Genomic DNA, 20,936 nt, shown 5'->3' with positions numbered 1-20,936 from the left:
AGCCAGGCCTAAAAAAGGGAGGAGTAAAATTGTATTAAACTGTTGAAGCAGAAAAAAGCATTCCTAGTGGAGGAAATTGAGGGCGGGGATGGGGGGAGTTCAAAGGAAGCGCTGACCCAGTAATGAAGGTTTTTGGGGGGGAGGGAGGCTGTAGAGACAGAAGCGGAGAAAGGTAAGCTGGTGCCAAATGGGCCAGGGTTTCGTGGTTCTCTCGTGGAAGGATTCTAAGCCCCTGCGCCCGTCTACGTAGAGGCCTGTAGGCCCCCAAGGTGGAGCCGGCTGCCGGCTCCCAGCGCTCCCTTTGCTAACCTGGGCCTCAGGGCGGGGCCAGGCCGACCGTCCGCTGTGGCGTTGGGCGCAGGGCTTTGGGGCAGTCCCTTCTGCCTCTGCTGCGCGCTCCGCAGCCCCGAGAGCCCGAGGCGCGTGCCCGTGGCAGCCCCCTCCCGGCCGGGGCCGCGCCCCGGAAAAGCGGGTTTCCGCTGGCCCTGCTGCTGCCGCTGCCGCCGCCGAGAGGGGCCTGGGGGAGGGGCAGGCCGGGGCGGGGGCCGCTGCCCGCCGAGGGCGTGAGGGACAGGCAGGGCCGGGCGCGCGCCCGCCGCTAGACCCTCTCCTCGGGAGCGGCGCGCACCCGCAGACTAGCCGGGGGCACGACAGCGAGCCCCGCCCCCCGGCGCTGGGTGGAGCCGGCGGTCAGGGCGCTCCGCCCCCTCCCGGACACGCCCACTCTCGGCGGCGCGAGCCGCAACAGGCGGCGGCAGCGGCGGGCGAGCGCGAGGACCGCGCCGAGGCCCGCGCGTGCGTGCAGACTCTCGCTGGTGCTCGCTCGCGCGCTCGGGCGGGCGGGCTGAGGAGACAAGTCGCAGCCCCCGCCGCGGCCGCCGCGGCCGCCACCGCCGCCGCGGGAGGAGCTCGGAGCCCGCTCGGCGTCGTCTGATCCCGTCAGCCCCACTCCCCTCACGCCGGCCGGGCCATGGCGGAGCGCGGAGGGGCGGGCGGTGGTCCCGGCGGCGCTGGGGGCGGCGGCCAGCGGGGCTCTGGGGTCGCCCAGTCCCCGCAGCAGCCATCGACGCCGCAGCAGCAGCCGCCGCAGCAGCCGACGCCCCCCAAACTGGCCCAGGCCACCACGTCGTCCTCGTCCACCTCGGCGGCGGCCGCCTCCTCCTCGTCCTCGTCCACCTCCACCTCCATGGCCGTCGCTGTGGCCTCGGGCTCCGCGCCTCCCGGCGGCCCGGGGCCAGGCCGCACTCCCGCCCCAGTGCAGATGAACCTGTACGCCACCTGGGAAGTGGACCGGAGCTCGGCCAGCTGCGTGCCCAGGTGAGCGGCGGGCGGGTGGGACCGGCGTCGCGCCCGAGTCGGTGACAGGCCCCCTCCCGAAGGGGCCATCCCGGGACCCCCGGCCGCCCGCCGCCCGCCCGGCCGGCTCCTGCAGGCCTCCGGGGACCCTCTGCGGGGCCCGCCCTCCCCTGGCAGCCCCATCTCCGCCTGGGCGGGACCACCCTCTCCCCCTCCCCGCCTGGGCCTTCCTGCCCTCGTGGGGTCTGGCCGGGTCCGGCCTTCCTGCCCTCGTGGGGTCTGGCCGGGTCCGGCCTTCCTGCCCTCGTGGGGTCTGGCCGGGTCCGGGCTTCCTGCCGGCCGCTTTCCTCGTGGAAGGGACAGACTCTTCCCGGTCTCGCCGGCACCCGTGGGCTGAACAGATGTTACCTAGGTGTGGTGGAGATCTCATTTGATATTGTTTCCCAATATCCTCAGGATGTGCCCAGCTCGGGTGTCTGTCACCTTCTGCCAGGTGAAGTCCGTTTAGTAACCCCGGGGACTTCCAGTTAGTGTTCAGCACACATGGTCGTTGGTACTCCTAACCGCGCCCGGCTGACCCGGCCTCTGTGCTCTCGGGTTTGGGTCTTGTTTATTGTGTCATCAAGTGTATGTTTTCATCCTTCCCTTTCCCCTCAGTAACTGGTCACAGATTCTCCCAGCCCTGCAGGGCTCCATAGAATGACTGCCTTGTTCCTAAATTCAATGCATTCCTGTCTCTTGGAATCATCTGGGGACTTTCCTTCCCATTGGCAAATTATGCCTGAGTTTGGGATATTTTTTGTTTCTGTGCTGACAGGGCTATCTTTCTCCAGCTCTTTGGGGACAATGCAGTGTCTTACAGTTGACCCTCTTGAATAGACGAAGTCTGGAGCTGGGTTTTTCCAGTTACCCCAGAGAAGTGCCTGGAGGTGTTCTTTTTGTCACCTCTAAACTGAGTTGATCCTGTTGCCTCAGAGTCTTGGGCTCTCTCCTTACCTGCTTTGTTAGCCCTGGGCAGGTGGATGTGCCAGGCACAGCTGGGGAGCATTGTCTGGTTCACCTGCAACTCTGTTTTTCTCCTTTCCACTTACGTTTTGAATTATTATGCATAAAAATTATTTATATATACACATATGTATTCCATAGAGTACAAAAAATGATAAGTACATTTCTATACTTGACTCAGTTTAAGAAATAGAATATTACCAATTCTGTCTAATGCCTCAGGGTGCCCCTTCCTGACCACATCCCCTCCTTCCTCCACAAAGTAAACACTCTCTCTCGCTCTCTTTAACTATAGCTTTACTATCTACAAACCAAAACCAAACCAAACCAAACCCAGTGCCATTGAGTCAATTCTGACTCATAGTGACCCTATAGGACATAGAAGAACTGCCCCATAGAGTTTCCAAGGAGCGCCTGGCAGATTCGAACTGCCAACCCATTGGTTAACAGCTGTAGCACTTAACCAGTACACCACCAGGGTTTGCTTACCATCTACGGGCATCCCTAAACAACAGTCTTCAGTTTTGAATGTTTTTTGAATTTCACTTAAATGCTGTCATACTGTATGTGCTCTCTGACTTTTTTTTTTAAACTCAGCATTCAGTTTGTGAGAATCATCAGTACTGTAGGGGTAGCTCTAGTTTATGTATTTTCACTAACGTATAGTATTCCATTGTATGAGTATATCATAATTCTCCTCTCAGTGGACATTTGAGTTGTTTCTTATTGGTTAACATGAACAACCACGCCTTAAACATTTTCGTCCAGGACACCTGGTGCTCCTGTGCAGGAATTTCTGTAGAGTATGTTTATATACATATATTCGTATGTAGCATTATCTCGTGAAGCTCCAGATGTGTATGGCATACGCCCCATTCGGAATCGCTGCTCACACGGTGTGCGTACATCTAGACCTTCACTAGGCAACGCTAGGTGGTTTTCCACGTCCGCTGCTACTTTTCATGCCCTTTGTGTTTCAGCATTCACTTGACTGCCTTACAGTTTCTTTTTTTCTCTGTCCTTCCTTTAGGGTAATCAGGAGCCACATTAGTTTATTTGCCTTGGCCGGAGCCCTGACACCAAACTCAAGTGGGAGTTTAGTACGTGATGGTGCTTCTCTCTCTGTTCTAAGCAGGCCTCTTTCTGTACAGGCCCATCTACAGCTGAAATGTTCTAATCCGTCTCTTTCAAACATAGAATCACTGTGTCCTTCCTACATGGGTCCCGTGTTAGTACCACCTGCCAGCCTGTGCTTCCTTAACGTCTATCACTATGTTTGCCTGGTGATATTTGGACAGCTGCCTTCTCTAGCTTGTTAGATTGAAAAGGCATCAGCTGACTGGCAAGAAGCTGCTGTGCAACAGAGGGGGGATAAATAAAATCAGTAATTGCTGCTGATTTTTCGTTTGCCCTGAGATCTCTTGGTCGCTGAAAAGTTCATGTAATAAATTATTAGCCTAAGAAACAGCTAGGCATCCGGATCCAAGGGATAATTATTACGCTAGCACGGTGTGAGGGAATTAGACTGGCTTGTTGTGTTCACGTGCAGGGGGCATGCAGTTATGTCATGTTTACTGACCAACCCTTGAGATTGTCAGCTGTCCTGCTCTGACTTTGTTTTCCAGCCGTCACCCTTGTGCCTTCCAGCTCCTTGTGGAACACTTGTGCTCCTTGGAGCGTGCTGCTCTATCTGCAGGATGGAAAATAACACCCTGTGGGGGAGCAAACGCCTTGCCGTTGGCCTTTCCAGTTATTAAAGTCACCAGGTTAATGAGGTCTACCAAGTGTACTTGTTCATGGTGTTTAGAATGTACTGGCAACATGCAGCACTCTGTATATAGCGTAGGATTAAAGTACTTGGCTCATGTAACTCAAGTGAGACACAGACATACGAGATATGTGCACTTATGAAGTGTAAACATGACTGTGGATCTAAGGTTAGGTCAGTATAAGAGTATTGTGGGGTTCAGTCTTGTGAAAATGTGATCCTCTACCTCATAGCAGGGAACAGTGGGTTGAAAAGTTGAGTGTTAGGAAGGCCAGGCTTCTTTTCCTGATCCCAGGAATATAACTAGCTTTTGAAAAAAAAAAAAACTTCTTTTTAAAATTAGATATTGAAAATAAAGATGAGTATTATAGTTCTTCCTCAGGTATGCACTCTGGTCTGATAACATCTACTAAATTTCCTCAGCTCTATAGTTTTTTTGTTAATTGTTGTAAAAATATAGGTAACACAACATTTGACAGTTCAGCGGTTTTACTTTTTTTTTTTAAACTCTTTATGGATGAATAGCATACATACACTTGGGTTTAAAATAATTAAATTGTTCTATTCGTTGTCATTTTTACCAGCATTTTTTAAATAGAAAGATTAATACATGTCCACAATTAGAAACTCAGGTAATACAGACAGATGGAAAGTATACAGGAAACCCCGCCCCAGTCCCACTCCTGTTCTGACTCCCCAGAGGTAATCACTGTGAAGCGCAGTTGGCTTTTAAGATTCCCTTACAAGAAGGTGGCTTTATGCTGGTGAAGAATGAGCTTCTTGGATGAAGTAGACACTTGAGACTATGTTGGCATCTCCTATCTGAAGGGGAGATGAGAGGGCAGAGAAGGTCAGAAGCTGGTGGAGTGGATATGGAAAGAGAGAGCGGAGGGAAGGAGTAGGCTCTCTCATTAGGGGGAGAGCAATTAGGAGTATATAGCAAGGTGTATATAAATTGTTGTATGAGAGAGTGACTTGATTTGTAAACTTTCACTTAAAGCACGATAAAGATTAAAAAAAATTATATATAAAAAAGAAAGAAGGTGGCTTAATTTTAGTTCCTTTATGAAATTCACGGCCTTAAAAGTTGGTATTATTTTCCCTTCTGTCCACGAACCCAACCTCCATCCAAGTAGTACTTCCTCTGGCATAGTCTGCTATGTTGTGGGTGGACAGTGGTGTGGTGCTCTAGTGGGGACCAGGTGGCATGTTGCGTGATGTTAAAGGATGGGTTTTAGAAAAATTTCATGTCGGTCCCTTCTGTTCAGTCTTTGTGTGGTGAAGTTTTCCCTGACACCCTTCTCTTTTTGAATTGCTGTTGTAGGTAGGGGAGGCTGAAAAATCATTAAATTTCACAAGTATACAGAATTTCCTCAGTGGCATCAAACTGATTTTTAGGAGACGAAATGTGCTCTGTGGTGTCATTCACAAACTGTATCACACTTGTCTTTCAGTAGCATACTCGCATATCCTTATCGGTAGGTGTACTTAGGGAAGGAGTTCAGTTATCGGTCACATTTCTCCTTAGACCACATTAAAAAAAAAAAAAAAGTGGATACTGAGGTTAAGCCTTATTGGACAAAAGTGTTGGAGCCAAAGGGGGTGACCATAGCAAAGTTGGCATGACTGGCCTGCAGTAATGAAGGCGTTTGGGGTCAGTTGCTCCTCTAACACAAAGCACAAGGCAAGCCAGGGTGTATTACTCTGTGTTCTTGTTGTGTCCTAGGGCAAACTCTGCCACACCTCAGTTTTTTCATTCAGTGGTTGGGAACACTTCTAATTACCATCCGTTCTGAGATGTGGGTGAAGTAAATACAAAGCAGAACCTATAGATCCACAGGAGAAACTATTTTTTAGATAATAGATATGAAGTAAATGTAATTGACTAACTATGAGAGACCTGGTGAAATTTTTGTTATTTCCTGGGCATTAAAAGTCTTAGAAGTGTGTTTGTACCTTAGAAGATGTGGATTTCACATTGGGAGTGTTGTAATAGAATATCCCCTCTATCAGGGTAATATTATCCATCATCCCTGTGGAAGCTCAGATTCCTCAGCTCAGAAGGAGAATGACTTTCACAGTCTGTTTTACGTGTATTGATTTACAGATCTTTTGGGCACATTGGTGGTTATGTGATTCTTTTTTTAAGCTAATTTTCCATTTTCTTAGCTAAGTCACTGTTATCGTTAGTGCTTGCTTCAGTGTACGTGAGGGAGGTGCAGGTCGGCAAATGTGTGGGCTGGGTCTTTTCACCTCCTCCCCTCAGGAGACTTGTCCTGCTTTGGCCTGGACTTGAAAGTGTTGGTGTAGACCAGGGCAGGCTCAGTGGGTTACCCTGGATTTGGAGTTTGCTCGGCTTGTACCTGTGCTTGGGAAATACTTTGGGAATCTGAGGTAGCTGTGGGAATGATTTGCAAGTGTCGGTCTTTTTCCAGAAGGCTCTTGAAAAATTCAGAGTTTGAAGTTGGTCTTAGAACTTCTTTCAGACGCTCGTTGGGCTGAAATTGAGCAAGGTGGTTCTAGGTTGGCAAGCGCTGACAGGATCCTCCCTTCCCTAGGCCTAGAGTGAAGAAAAACCAGCATAGCTTCTGACAGTTTTAGAGAACCAGGACGTGTGCCTAGGCACAAACCCTAGAGTGTTTCCCTTGACGTTCACAGGACAGTTGTCTGATGAGAAAACTGATGGCCGCTGTTCCCTTTTGCCTCCTTAAAAACTAAAGGATGTCTTTAGTCACAGCTTAGGGATCACCACTTAGGCAGACCTGCACCCACCTCTCTTCCTAGGGTAGGGTAGGAGAGCAGGCACGTAAAGGATGATACAGCGTTACTTCGCTTATATAATTCTAGAAAACAGTTGCTTAAAATATTTCATTTAGCATTTGCTTATGTCTCATGAGCTTTTTTATCCTTTAAAGCCGTGCTGTCCAGTACAGTAGCCACTAACCACGTGTGGCTATTTCAATGAAAATAAAGTAATATTTAAAAATTCAGCTCCTCAGTTGCACCAGCCACATTTCAAGTCACACTAGCCACACATGGCTAGTGGCTAGTGGCTTCCTTATTGGACACGGCAGCTGTAGAACAATTCCAGGACTGCAGAACCTTCTACTGAACATTATTTTAGAGAGAAAGTTGCCCAGGTATGACATTTCTAGTATTACTATTTACAGATGGATAGATAGCATAAATAACTGCTGTGAGTTGATCATGACTCATGGTGACCTTATGTGCAACTGAATGAAAACGTTGCCCGGTCTTTTGTCATCCTCATGATCGCCAGCATGCTTGAGTCCGTCATTGTGGCTATCATGCCAACCCTTCTCACCATGGGGCTCCCTCACCCCTGCTGGCCCTCTGCTTCACCAAACATGATGTCCTCCTCCAGCGATTGATCTTTGCGATGACCTGCCCAAAGCAAGCGAGACAATGTTCTGCTGTGATCAGTAAGGTTTTCTTTGATTGGCTAATTTTTGGAAGTAGATTGCCAGGCCTTTCTTCCTGGTCTACCTTAGTCTGGAAGCTGTGCTAAAACCAGCCTAAACCATGGGTGACCCTGCAGGCATTTGAAATATTGATGGCGTAAGTTCCAGCATCACAGCAACACTCAAGCCACCACAGTATGTCACTGTGACGGGGCAGACCTAAAACGTTTCCAGCACTGCACAAAGTTCTATGAACAGCACTGTTTTAGAGAGAAAATGGCTAAAGCATGGCGTTGCTCATATTCATATTTATGGTTTCCTCCTTATTCTCTTTGTTAAATTGAATAATTCTGTCCTTTTCCAGATTATTTAAAAATGCCCCCTTTCTTTGCTGTTTCAAGGACTCGTTAGTTTTCTTTTTTTTTTTTTTTAGTTCTTTCACTTTAAACGATACCTGTGAGCCTACTTCTTCTGCAGGAAATTTGCTTCCTGGTTCCTCCTTACCATCTGTTCCCCAGAGTTTTAGGTCTTAGTATCTGTTGGGAGAAATGTCTAGAGACATTTATACCAAGATGGCTTTTAGATGGTGGGATTATGGGTGATTTTAGTTTTTATCTTTTTTTGTGATCCCTAAATTTTCTCCAACAAACATATATTACAGAAAAGACCAATAAATGTTGTTTTAAAAATGCATATTGACTCCATGAATTTACTAAAAATTATTGAATGGTACCTTTTAAAGGGGTAAATTTTAGGAATTTTTTATCTCAATAAAGCTGTAAAAAAAAAAAGTACGTAATGAATTGACATGGAATGAATGGGGAAATGGGGGAGTGAAGTTTGACTGCACTCATCACCCACCTTTTCTTGGTTCTAGAGTTGCTTGTTCATTTTTATTGATAGCAAAAATGGTGACCAGCCAGTGTCCTAAACCACTTTCCTTGTGGTGGGTGGGTTGTAAGGCATAGGCAATGAGGTGCTGTTGATGATGGCAGATTTACTCAACTGTTTCGTGTTTGTGCAAGCGCTTTTAGGCTCTAAAGTTTTTGAGATACACTGAAGATCAGAATATTTACGTTTAGTTCTAGTTTCACTGGTTTTTCTGACCTTGAATACTGTGCTTCTGGTTTTTTCTTTGGGAGCAGTCATCCTTGTCAGCTCCCAGATGAACCTGGGTTTTGTTCGTCCGTCCAGCACTTCCAGTACTTTTAGGTCGGCACATAGACACCAGGTAATGCTGTGGATTATTTGGAAAATTTTGTTTTAGTGCCATGATTGTGTCACTTAGAAATTACGCTGTGGATAACGTACTCTGTGTGTTTTTAGTGAGTGCTGTTTTAGAACCTGATTCCTGACACAATACCTGTTTGTGAGACTGCACAGCTCCTTCAAATGACATTCAACCCCTTAAACCCTTATTGTGAGCAGGATTTCCCCCAGGTGACACTTTAGGTGTAATTGATGTGTTAATTGGCCCTGAGGAAATTCAGACTGGTTATTGTGCTTAGATACAGGAAGGTGTTTTTCTCTTTTCAGTTGTTCTCCAATACATCTTATGTCTTGGAACTTCCTTTTGCTCCTCTTTCCAGACAGATTCTTTGTAGCAGTTCCCTTATAGCCCAGGACACATCAAAGGCTTAGGACAGAAGCCGTCATTTACTCGATCATTCCTCACTAACCTTTTCCTGTCTCTTGTTTAAAAATGCCACATGGCTTCAAGGTTCAGGGAGTAGCTGTTTCCTCCTGTTGCTGTTTTATGGTACCTCCCAAACATATTTCATGTATAGTCTGTAATTCTACCGGTCCTCTGCCACCCCAGGCTCTTCCCGGAAGGCAACCACTAGTATCACTTCCGAGTGATATTTTCAGAATGAAAACTAGATCACCTCACTCCCCTCTTCTAAATTTTCCCAGTTCATTCATTCAGTAACTGCAGGTTGACCAACTGGTATGTGCCATGAACAAAACCCTTGATCTCATGAAGTGTATGTCCTAGTGGGAGGAGATAAGAGACGCCATCAAATAGCTGTACATCCTATTTAGAATAAAACTCCCCTTAATGGCTTGGGAGATACTGACTGATCTGGCCCCTTCCTGTGTCTTCCACCTCATCTTCTTGCATGCTCCCCGTTGCCCCCTTGGCTCTAGGCAAGCTGGGCTTCAGACTCTTTCAGCTTACCCCTGCCTTAGGGCTTTTGTACTTGCTGTTCCCTCTGCCTGGATGCTCTGATCATGGTGTGGCTGGCTCCTGGGTGGCAGTCAGGTCTCAGCTGACCTGCCCTGTTGGAAGCTGGCCTCATTCGCCCAATTCATTTCATAACTTCTCTCTCACATTCCTGAGTTTATTGTCTTTACAGCTACATATCACCCTCTGAAATAATCCTGTTCATGTATTCTATTACTTTATAGGTACTCAACAGATAAATCTGCCAAATTAATGAATCTGATTTTCCCACAGTACCTGTTTACTTGTAATGTTTCTTGAATGAATATTTATTATACACAATTCAGTCAACAAGTATTTGTTGAGCATTTCTCTCTGCCAAGCACTGATCTAGGAGAAGCAGCAGTGAACAGGCTGACAAAGTCTGTCCTCTGCTAGAGTGTACATTCTGGTGAAGGGAGATAGGTGATAAATAATTAGATCTATAAAGAACAGTCAGGTAGTGAGTAGCTCCATGATGAAAAAATAAAGCAGGGTGGAGAATAAAGTGGTTTAGGGGAAGGGCTGTTTTAGATAGGTAGTCAGAGAAGGCCTCTGGTGAGGTGGTATTTGAGGCGATGCTTGAATGACATAAACTGGACTAATTGAGCATTTACTGTGAGCACCATAACCATCAGAGGCAAGTATCAAGATCCCTTTTCCCAGAAGGGCAAATTGAGGCCTAGTGAAGTGAAGGCATTTTTGCAAGTTTCCACATGTTAGAGGTGAATGAAACTGGGATTTGAACTCATGATTGTCTGACGTCAGAGCTTTTCTCTGTTTAAACTTGACCCCCAAGCCCTATCTGGTTCTTAGAATAATATTGAATGCCTTGAACTTTGTTGTGGAGGAATTAGAGACTGCAGGTCTATTACCAGATTACAGACAGTGAGAGGCCCCCTTGTAGTAGCAGAGTGGCTCCTAGTGTGGATCTGGAGCCTGTCAGCCTGGGTCTGAATCCTGACTGTACTCCTTCCCATTTAAGTGACCTCAGGCAAGTTATTTAACCTCTCTATGCTTCAATTTTCCAATCTATAAAATGGGTGTAATAATCCCTACCTCATAGGGTTTTATGAGGGTTAAGTGAGATTCATACGTGTTAAGTGCTTATGTGGCACACAGAAAGCACTCAGTAAGTACTACCTGTTACTAGTATTATTGCTGTCTTCCTTGCAAATCCAGCTTCTCTGTCTCTGTCCCCCCTCCCCCCAAAAAAACACAACTATTTGCTTTCTGGAGTCAGGGCAACTTTGTTTATATTGTGATTTCCTCAAGGGGGATCATCGCAAGGTCTTGGATTCACTTTAGGCACAGATCCTGCCAAACCCCAAGCTTAATAGACTAGAAAGTCAAAGGAAAATATTTGGTTCTCTGAGGTAGTGGCCGGGTCGGAATCCTGTTTCTACATCCTGCCAGTTTATATGAACGGAAGAGATGGTGACGGCCCCGCCTGCAAACCACAGCTTCTTTCTGAGCCAACTTGACTTGACAGCTTCCCTATTCTACCTGCTGACTTCTTTAGCTCTGTTTTGGCAGCCAGAAGAGCAGCTAAACCGGTTTACAGCTAGCCATTTATCTCTAATAAAAGCTGAGGAACTCCTAGGAAAATGAGGATTTAAATGGAGTTGATATTTTTCTCTTGTCTCCTTAAGTTGTACTTATTATGTCTCAAACTATAGAAAAAATATATTCTAATTTTACTGGAGAATGCTGATCGTACATTTATGGCCTATCCTGAAACATTTGGATCTTTGTATCATTCTTCCCTTTAATAAACACCAAGACTTTAATTTTCCATTTTGATTAGAAATCTGCAAATATATTTACATGTTTCTGGTTCATCCTTAAGAATATATAAAATATAGATTAAGCTTTTCTTGACTTTGACTTGTCATGATGAAAGGGACCCTCACAGTAAACATTGGCGTTTATGAAGGGTAAAGACTGATACAGAGTTCGCGCGTAACTATTTTTAAATTCCCGTGTTTGTGTTTTTAGTCTTGTTTTTGTTTCCCCTTATTGGTATCAATATGCCTTCTTTTGCTTTGTTCCTTCTAATATACCACGGCTGAAGAACCAGAGAATCAAATATATTAAGAATAAATGGGCGCTGAATATGAGGTTAAGAGTAATGGGCAGTATAATCTGAACATGAGATTTAAAAGAGGGGAAAACATTTTTGCCTACTTCCTGGTCCAGGTTGTGCTTCAAAGGGTAGGTGATTTAGGGTAGGTGTTAGTCTTAACGTCATAGGGAGTCAAGAATCCTATCAAAGATACATTTAAAGGTACAAGTCCATAAAGCTTTATATTTATTGTCTGGTTAAATTAATTTTGATTACCTCTGGGCCAGTGACTTTTTTTCCTGGTATTTTAAAGTGAAGATAACTTTGTCTTACTTTATTGATTTGTTATGAAGAACAACAAAGTGGTTGTAAAATGTTTGAGTGTTTATATTTTTAGAAATCACTAACATCTTTGGGCAACATCAGTGCAACTATGAATATGACGGAATAACATTTATACTGTGGTGGACCTAATTTACGTTTGTCCTAATTTACATGGTCTTCACAAGTAGGTTTTTGTTTGGTACTTTTAGCTTATATCTGATGGAATGCTGCCATACAATCCACCTTTAAGTCTATTGTTTAAAACAGTTGTCTCCTCAAAATTAAAATACGTGAAAAGTTGTCTGCAGCATTCTGTCCTCTCTGCCATGCACCATTTTTGCCGTGGAGGAAAATGAATAAGCAACTCTGGAAACCACGATCCCCTGGGAACATAAAAACTCTTGTGGCTATTAATGGATTTAATTGTATTTCCTCTCTGCCACCAAAATGTGCAATAAATTGTTTATGCTCTTGCCTTTAATGGGGAGACTTGTTCATTAAATGTGCGTAATATCATTATCGCTTTGTTTTTGTTGCTTGTAGATAATCTCCATTTTTTTTTTTTTAACATAAAAAGGAATAGCTGTACTTTTATCACACATTGCCCATTAATCCTTTTGGTTGACTTTTCTCTCCATGGGGAAAAAGGAAAGTATCATCTCCTTGGAGAAGCAAACCTGGGTTGGAAATGGGACATAGTTTCCTAAATCTTGATTTCATACTATTCTCTAAAAAGATTTGGCATAAGGTTGGTTGGGTATGCTTTGGGGTTGGGTCAAGTGATATATTTACTTAGGCTCCAGAAGGGCCTGGTTCTCAGCCAGCCTTACTGACGAATGAATGCTTTGGTGTGATGAGGCCTCATCTTCTGTGAATTCATTTAGAGAACATGTTATAGGAGAACGACTGTTTAGCATGATGGCACTGTTTGGTTTGGGTTTTGTTTGATGCTCATTCCTCAAGTATTTCTTCCTGTTGTATATCTAGAGGAAAAAGCAAATTGCTATAATCTCTTGAAAGCCATATGACAGAAATGTTGGTTTCTTATTTGGCTTTACTTCACCATGTGGATCTGAATAAGTCTCTGTAACTCTTCCTCTTCCTAGGAGCCATGCAGTTACTCATTTAGTTAACAGAAATTCATCAAGCAACCTACGTCAGGCTCTGTTTTAGACACCAAGGGAAGGGCAGTGAACAAAACAGACAAAAATCCCAGCTCTCGTGGAGGTCGGCAATAAACAAATGAGGAAACAAGTGGTGTGATACATCCAATGAAGCAAGTAAAGTAGGAAAGAGGGTCAGTGGGGTGGAGGGAGGGAATGTTGTAATTTTAAACAAGGTGGTCTTGAAAGGCAGAGAAGGTGAGCAAGCCACGTGGAATACACACTTAGGCAAGCCACGTGAATTTGGGTGGAACAGTCCTCCAGGTAGAGGGAACAGCAAGTACAGGAAGGCTTCAGGGACAGCCAGGAGGCCAGTGTGACTGGAGCCAAGTGAAGGCGGGGGAGAGTAATGGGAGATAAAATCAGAGGTAAGGGTGCCAGATCCTGTGGGCCTTTGTAGTACTCTGTCTTTGACCTTGAGTGAGATGGAAAGCCACTGGGGGGGTTTTGAGCAGAGCAGAGACAGGATAATGACTTCCATCAAAAACAAAAACTACAAACAGTGACAGTTAGTTGAGTGTAGCTGTGAAGAAGTGTGGATGTTGGAAGCAGGGAGTCCGGGTAGGAGGTTGTTGTGGTGATCTAGGGGGGAGATGGTGTTGCCTTTGGGCCAAGGTGGCGAGGCGGAGGAGATGGGAAGTACTCAGAGTCTGGGTGTGTTTTTCAGTTTTAAAGGATTTGGTTATTGATGGGATTTGGGGTATGACAGAGCAAAAGGGTTCAAGGATGACTCAAAGATTTCATTAGCTTCTTTGCATCAGTTTCCTTTTTTAAAATAAAAAATTCAGTATGATTGTCATGGCTTTGTCCTAGTGATACTAGAGGAGAATGACATCCGGATAACAGCGCGTCAGGTTCTTGAAGGAGTTGTTCATTTTTGCCGTTTGTAATTAATTCGAGAAAAATTCCCTTCAGAATTTACTGGGTGGTGGAATTATCCATAGGTTGGCAACTGATTGTGTTCAAGGTCTGAGTAGGTTCTTTTTATGCTTGAGGCCGTGGTGAAGCTACTGGCGCAGCCGAGTCTCGGTATCCCGAGTAGTTCTGCTGTGCCGGATCCTCTGTCTGGTATCTCCTCTGTGATCCTTACTCGGGGCGTGGTTTTCAGCACAGGAGATCTAGTGCAGAAGCCATCAACAACTGCAGCACATATCTTTTGTCACTAACCCAGTGAAATTAAAAAGTCCAAAACTTCTGTTTTTCTAAATGACTGGTTTGCTACAGCAGATGGCTGTCTGTGCTTCCTAGGAGCTGCCCTGTAAGGAGGAATCTTGCTGCAGAATGATCTAATTTGTGTAATCTTGAAGGTGGAGCTATTTTTGAAAGAGAACAGAAAAATAATGGAGCCCCTTGCTAGTGAATGCCACACCGAATTTTACCGATTTCAGAGGACAAAGACCCAGTTAGATCCTGTAGTTTGAACTCCTGTTTTTCTCCTGTTCTGCTCACCATGGCTAGATCAAGTTCATAATAGGTATATTTAGGTAATTGCTCTTGAAAATGGGTGCTGAATTTTTCTTGTATTTGTGTTTTTAGATAAATGTATTACTTGTAGTTTGGATAATGTAAACAGCGTAAAACAGAAAGTTCTCGAGTTCAGCAATTAGAGTTCTCTGAACAGTTATTTTGAGAGGGTGATGTTTTGTTTATGACTAGCTCTCAATCCTGTCAGACCTTGTCGCCCCTTTACTATCCTGAAATGAATTCTCAGATAATAAAGCTTGCCTACATGTCTACAGTATCTTAACCCCAATATAAAGGAAAAATAAAAGGAAAGTCATTTGTAAGAAAATATGTATTTCTTATGTAAATTTTCAGGAGACATGTAACTGCTCAGATCACATTAGAATCCGTAGCTGGCAGGTGCTTGCAGCTCCACGTAGCTTTATCTCTGTGAATATGACACCTATAAATAGAGACTGGTGCAGATGGATTGCATTGGCGACTCATGATGTGTGGCAGTGCCTTTGGTGATATGATTATCTGAAACGGTAAATAAATCTTTATCAAGCTCTGTACAAAACAAAGCACAGTCTTTCCTCTATTTACACAGTAGTTACTTTCCTGGAAAATTCAGTGTAATGGTGAAAAAATACTTTGCATTTCTATGTAAAGTTTATTTAGGTCTGTACTTGGATAATTATAAACAGCTTTTTATTTACATATGTACCCTACGGGACCAAAGGCGGATTTATTATGAAGCTTAGGAAGTTTCAGCTTCAGGCCCTTCAGTTGCACAGGCTCCTTTTGTGACTCTGACTTTTTTCATAAACAGTAAGACTTTTCATTGAAGTGCAGTATATGGCTGAGTCCCTGGTCGTGCAAATGGTTAGTGCACCTGACTGCTGACCGAAAGGTTGGAGGTTTGAGCTCACCCAGAGTAGCTTCGGATAAAGGACTGGTAATCTACTTCTGAAAAATCAGCTCCTGAAAACCCTGTGGAGCACAGTTCTGTGACACACATCGGGTTGCCGTGAGTTGACTCAATGCAACTGGTCGCTGGTTAACGTACACTAAGTACGCGTATAATAAGTACCAAAAAAAACAAAACCCACTGCCATCAAGTCGATTCTGACTCATAGCTCACAGCCACCCTGTAGGACAGAGTAGAACTGCCCCGTAGAGTTTCCGAGGAACGCCTGGTAGATTTGAACTACTGACCTTTATGGTCCGCAGCTGTAGCACTTAACCGCTAGGCCGCCAGGGTTTCTAGCTTGATTCATTTTTGCAGACTGAACATAACCAGCACCCACATCAAGAAAAAGAACATTACCTATAGCCCAGAACATCAGCATGCTCCCTTCTAATCATGGTCGCCACCCCCCACGGTTACCTATATCCTAAACTTCTAACAATAGGAGTTACTTTTGCCGGCTTTTGTACTTCATACGTTGTGTACTCTTGTATCTAATGCCCTTTGCTGAACATGAAGTTTGTGTGATGCATCCACACTGTTGCATGTAATCATAGTTTTTATATTCTTATTGCTGTATAGTAGCCTATTGTCTGAATGTATCACAGTTTGTTTATCCATTCTGCTGATGATGGCCATGTGGGAAATTTCTGGTTTAGGGCTATTATGAATAGTGCCATTGTGAACATCCTCGTATATGTCTGTTGGTGGACATAAGTACTCACTTCTCTTGAGTATATGACCAGGACTGGAATTGCTGGGTCATGGGGTATACTTAGCTCAATTTAGAGATATATGAGAGTTGTAGTTGCTCCATATCCTCACCAATAGTTGATCATCTTTGCATTTTTTATTTTAGTCGTTCTGATTGGGGATAAAATGGTTTCTCCTTGTGGTTTTTATTTGCATCTCCCTGATGATGTTGAGTACCTTTTCATATGTTTATTGGCCATTTGGATGCTTTTTTTTTTTTTCCACTAATATTTTATTGAATTTTTGATGAAAGTTTACACAGCAAGTTAGGTTCGCATTTGATGATTTCCACAGAAATTGTTCAGTGTCATTAGTTACATTTATCACAATGTGTCAACATTTTCTTTAATGGTGTGTTGTTTGTTACATTTCCGGTACTCTAGTTCCCCTGCCTGGACACCCTCTTTTATTAATTGTCTGTTCAAGTCATTTGTCCATTTTTTATTAGGCTGTGTATCTGTTTCTTATTGACTTGTAGTTCTTTTTATTGCAGTGTCTTCTCATACCCTGTGGGTTGCCACTTTGCTCTTAATGGTGTCTTTTAATGGACAGAAATTCTTAATCTTATTATAGTCTAATTTATCAATTTCCTTCCTTTACATTTAATGGTTTTGCGTCCAATTAAAAAATATTTGCCTACTTCAAGTTCACGAAGATGTTCTCTAATGGTTTCTTTCAGAAGCTTTATTGCTTTGACTTTCACCTGGACTTGATATTTGTGTGTGAGATGTGGGTGTGTGGTGTGAGATAGGGGTGAAGATACATTTTCTCCATACAGATGTCAAATTAGCCCTGCACCATTTACTTAACACATCATACTTTTTCCACTGTACTGCACTGTCACCTTAGTTATAAATCATGTGACATTTTATGTGTGGGTCTATTTTTACATTTAATGTTTTATACCATTCATCAGTTTGTCCGTCCAAATGTTCTACTGTCTCAGTTACTATAAACCCACTGCCGTCGAGTCGGTTCCGACTCATAGCGACCCTATAGGAGAGAATAGAACTGCCCCATAGAGTTTCCAAGAAGCGCCTGGTGGATTTGAACTGCCGACCTCTTGGTTAGCAGCCGTAGCACTTAACCACTACGTCACCAGGGTTTCCTCAGTTACTATAGCTTTATAATAATAAATCTCTTACCTGGTGGTACAAGTCTTCCAGCTTTGTGATTCTTCATGATTGTCATGGCTGTTCTTTGTCTTTTGTATTTATTTAGAAGTTTTAGAGTCAACTTTTTAATTTCCTTTAAAAATTGTTTTGGGATTTTTATTAGGATTGCCTTGAATCTATGGATTAATTTGGAGAAAATTGAAATCTTTAAAATACCCGGTCTTTTAATGTCCTTCCATTTGTTTAGGTCTTCTTTAACTCTTCTGTACTTTTTAGTATAAAAGTGTTGTTCATCTTTCTTTAGATTTATTCCAGGGAATTTGCTACTTTTTGATCCTAGACCTGATTTTATATGCATTTTCTTGTAGAGAGGACCCTCTAACTTGTATACAAAGTCTGGATCTGCCCCTGGTGCAGTTTTCACTTATGTGAATGTTGGAAATCATGTGGGAAGCCAGTCATTTCTTAATTGTGCAGGCCTTGAAGGTTCCCATACTGTGGGTTTTAGGATGCCTGGAATTCTTGGTTTTTCCACCACTGAAACTCCGTGAAGTCCCCAGTCATTGTGACAATCCAGAGTCTTCCCTAGAGGCATTACTACCACCATCACTTTTTTGTTTTGTTTTGTTTTAGGTGAAAGTTTTCAGCTCAAGTTAATTTCTCATACAAAAATTTATGCACATGTAGTTTTGTGGCATTAGCTATAATCTCCACAATGGGACAGCACGCGCCCCCTTTCTACCCTGGGTTCCCTGTATCCATTTGACCAGTTCCCGTCCCTTCCTGCCCTCTCATTCTGCTTTTGGACAGGAGCTGCCCATTTGGCCTTGTATATCTGATTGAACTAAGAAGCATATTCATCATGTGTATTATTTTTTGTTTTTTAGTCCTGCCTAGTCTGGGTTTTTTTTTAGTCTTTGTCTGAAGAGTGGGCTTTGGGAATGGTTTCAGTTCTGGGTTAGCAGTACATCCAGGGGCTGTAGTTTCGGGGGTTCCTCCATCTCTGTCAGACCTTTAAGTCTGGTCTTTTTATGTGAATTTGAGTTCTGTTCTACATTTTTCTCCTGGTCTGTCCGAACTCTCTGTTGTATTCCTTGGCAGGGCGGTTATTGGTGGTAGCTAGGCACCGTCTAGTTCTTCTGGTCTCAGGCTGATGGGATCTCTGGTTCATGTGGTCCTTTAGTCCTTTGGGCTAATATTTTCCTTGTGTCTTTGGTTTACTTCATTCTCCTTTGCTCCAGGGACCAATTGATGTATCTTAGATGGCTGATTGCAAGCTTTTAAGATCCCAGATGCCACTCACTAAAGTGGGATGTAGAACATTTTCTTAATAAATTTTTTTATGCCAGTTGACCTAGATATCCCCTGAAACTATGGTCCCCAGGCCCTAGCCCCAGCTACTCTGTCCCTCAGAGTGTTTGGATGTGTCCAGGAAGGTTCTTAGCTTTTGCGTTGGTTCAGTTCACTTTTTTTTGTTGTTGTTGTTGAGACTACACACAGCAAAACATACACCAATTCAACGGTTTCTACATGCTCAATTTGGTGACATTGATTACATTCTTAGAGTTGTGCAACTGTTCTCACCTTCCTTTTATGAGTTGTTCCTCCCTCATTAACATAAACTCACTGCCCCCTAAGGGTCCTATGTAATCTTTCAAGTTGCTATTCTCAGTTTGATCCCATATAGGCAGTTCTTAAAAGAGCTTAACGTTCAAGGCAGACTGTTTTTACTAGTTAAGCTAAACTGTTGTTTGGTTTTAAGGTGACTCCAGGGTATATTTTTGGTTTAAGGTTTAATGATTATCTCAGGCCAATAGTTGCAGGCGTTCATCCACCCTCCATGGCTCCAGAAAGTCTAGAGTCCATGAGAATTTGAAATTCTCTTCTGCCTTTTCCACCTTTTGATCAGGATTGTTCTATGGAATCTTTGATCAAAATGTTCAGTAATGGAAGCTGGTCTTGTGGCAAAGGAGACAGTTGTTCATGGAGGCCATTAGTGCAAATGAATAATCTTCGCAGACTTTACACAGGGCAGACAGGTAGAGTAGGCTTAGAATGAAGTCTTTCGTTTAACAGTTAAAAGCTCTGTGATTTGGGGTCAGTGCCTTTGAGCCTCAGTCTTCTGGTCAAAATGGGAAGAAATAAAAACATAACTGTGTAGCTGACTACTGGGGTTGCTGGGAGGAGCAGCTGAAACAATCTATCTATAAATGCTTTGTAAATCTCAGAGTACTATAGAAATGCCTTTGGTGTTGATTCATGATTTTGCTAACTGTTCTTTTTTGGCAGGATTGTAGACATAATTACCAAGATGAAGCCTCCTAAATGGTCCTGGTCTGCTTGATTTGGGTTCTTCAAGCATAGTTGCTGTAGCCATAACCTATTCACGGAAAGTGGCAGCTGTTTTTAAATGCTTATGTGTTTCTAGGAAGGCAACAAGAGCACTAGTCTGTTCGGATTCCAATGTCTCAATTCTGTTTTTCTAAAGGAAAGTAGACCAACCACTCACTTTCTGTTTTCCTCAATGTCTTACTGCTTAGAAACACTTTGACGATTAAGATGAAATTTCTAGGTAAGTTTTATCTTAGATGGCTGCTCAGAGCTTTTAAGACCCCAGGCACTACTCACTGAAATAGGGGACAGAATAGGAACTCTAAAAACAGTGTTAGGCCACTTGGCTGGACAGTCTCAGGAAGCCATGACCCTAAGCTTTCAAACTAAAAAAACTAATCCTGTGAGGTGTTTGGTCATACCTAAGTAGTTTCAGCAACTGCATCTTTTGTTGTTGTTGTTGTTGCTATAAAATTATATACAGCAAAACCTGTGAAAACCAGAACCTGTGTAAGGTGGAAACCTGTCAGAGAAGGAAAACTCAAATATTTTCCACTAAAGCGAGCAACAGAAAAGTGGTAAGACTGCATCCTGTCAGAGGCGGAAAACTTCTGAGACTCTGAAAAACAAGCCTGTCTGGTTAAGTTCCACCTGTCACAGGTTTCACTGTATAACACATTTGCCATTTTACCCTTTTTCTAGTGTATGACTAAAAAATTTTTTTTTAATTTATTGTGCTTTAAGTGAAAGTTTGCAAATCATGTCAGTTTCTTACACAAAAACTTATATACACCTTGCTATGTACTCCTAGGAAACCCTGGTGGCGTTGTGGTTAAGTGCTACAGCTGCTAACCAAAGGGTCGGCGGTTCGAATCTGCCAGGTGCTCCTTGGAAACTCTATGGGGCAGTTCTACTCTGTCCTTTCGGGTCGCTATGAGTCAGAATCGACTCAGTGGCACTGGGTTTGGTTTTTTTGGTTTATGTACTCCTAGCTGTTTTCCCCCTAACGAGACAGCACACTCCTCCTCTCCACCCTGTATTCCCTGTGACCATTCAGCCAGCTCCTATCCCCCTCTGC

The 20,936-nt window shown here is 43.8% G+C and overlaps 1 protein-coding gene and 1 long non-coding RNA gene across 3 annotated transcripts in view; both read left to right on the top strand.

The window, feature by feature from the left end:
- Window positions 1-955: 955 nt before the first annotated feature.
- PACS1 (phosphofurin acidic cluster sorting protein 1) overlaps window positions 956-20,936 on the top strand; it is a 174,216-nt gene continuing 154,235 nt past the window's right edge. For both annotated transcript variants that reach the window (XM_064287758.1, XM_003419575.4), the window contains exon 1: window positions 956-1,317. In XM_064287758.1, coding sequence (XP_064143828.1) covers window positions 971-1,317 — 347 coding nt within the window. In that variant the 5' untranslated portion in view covers window positions 956-970. The remainder of the gene's footprint in view (window positions 1,318-20,936) is intronic.
- LOC111753175 (uncharacterized) overlaps window positions 1,483-20,936 on the top strand; it is a 53,471-nt gene continuing 34,017 nt past the window's right edge. The window contains exon 1 of the long non-coding RNA XR_002788057.2: window positions 1,483-20,936. This exon is cut by the window's right edge and continues 21,919 nt beyond it. This is a non-coding gene — a long non-coding RNA (uncharacterized LOC111753175).

This window comes from Loxodonta africana, chromosome 7 (assembly GCF_030014295.1).
Source record: "Loxodonta africana isolate mLoxAfr1 chromosome 7, mLoxAfr1.hap2, whole genome shotgun sequence".
Taxonomy (NCBI): domain Eukaryota; kingdom Metazoa; phylum Chordata; class Mammalia; order Proboscidea; family Elephantidae; genus Loxodonta; species Loxodonta africana.
This window is presented reverse-complemented; position numbering and strand designations above follow the sequence as displayed.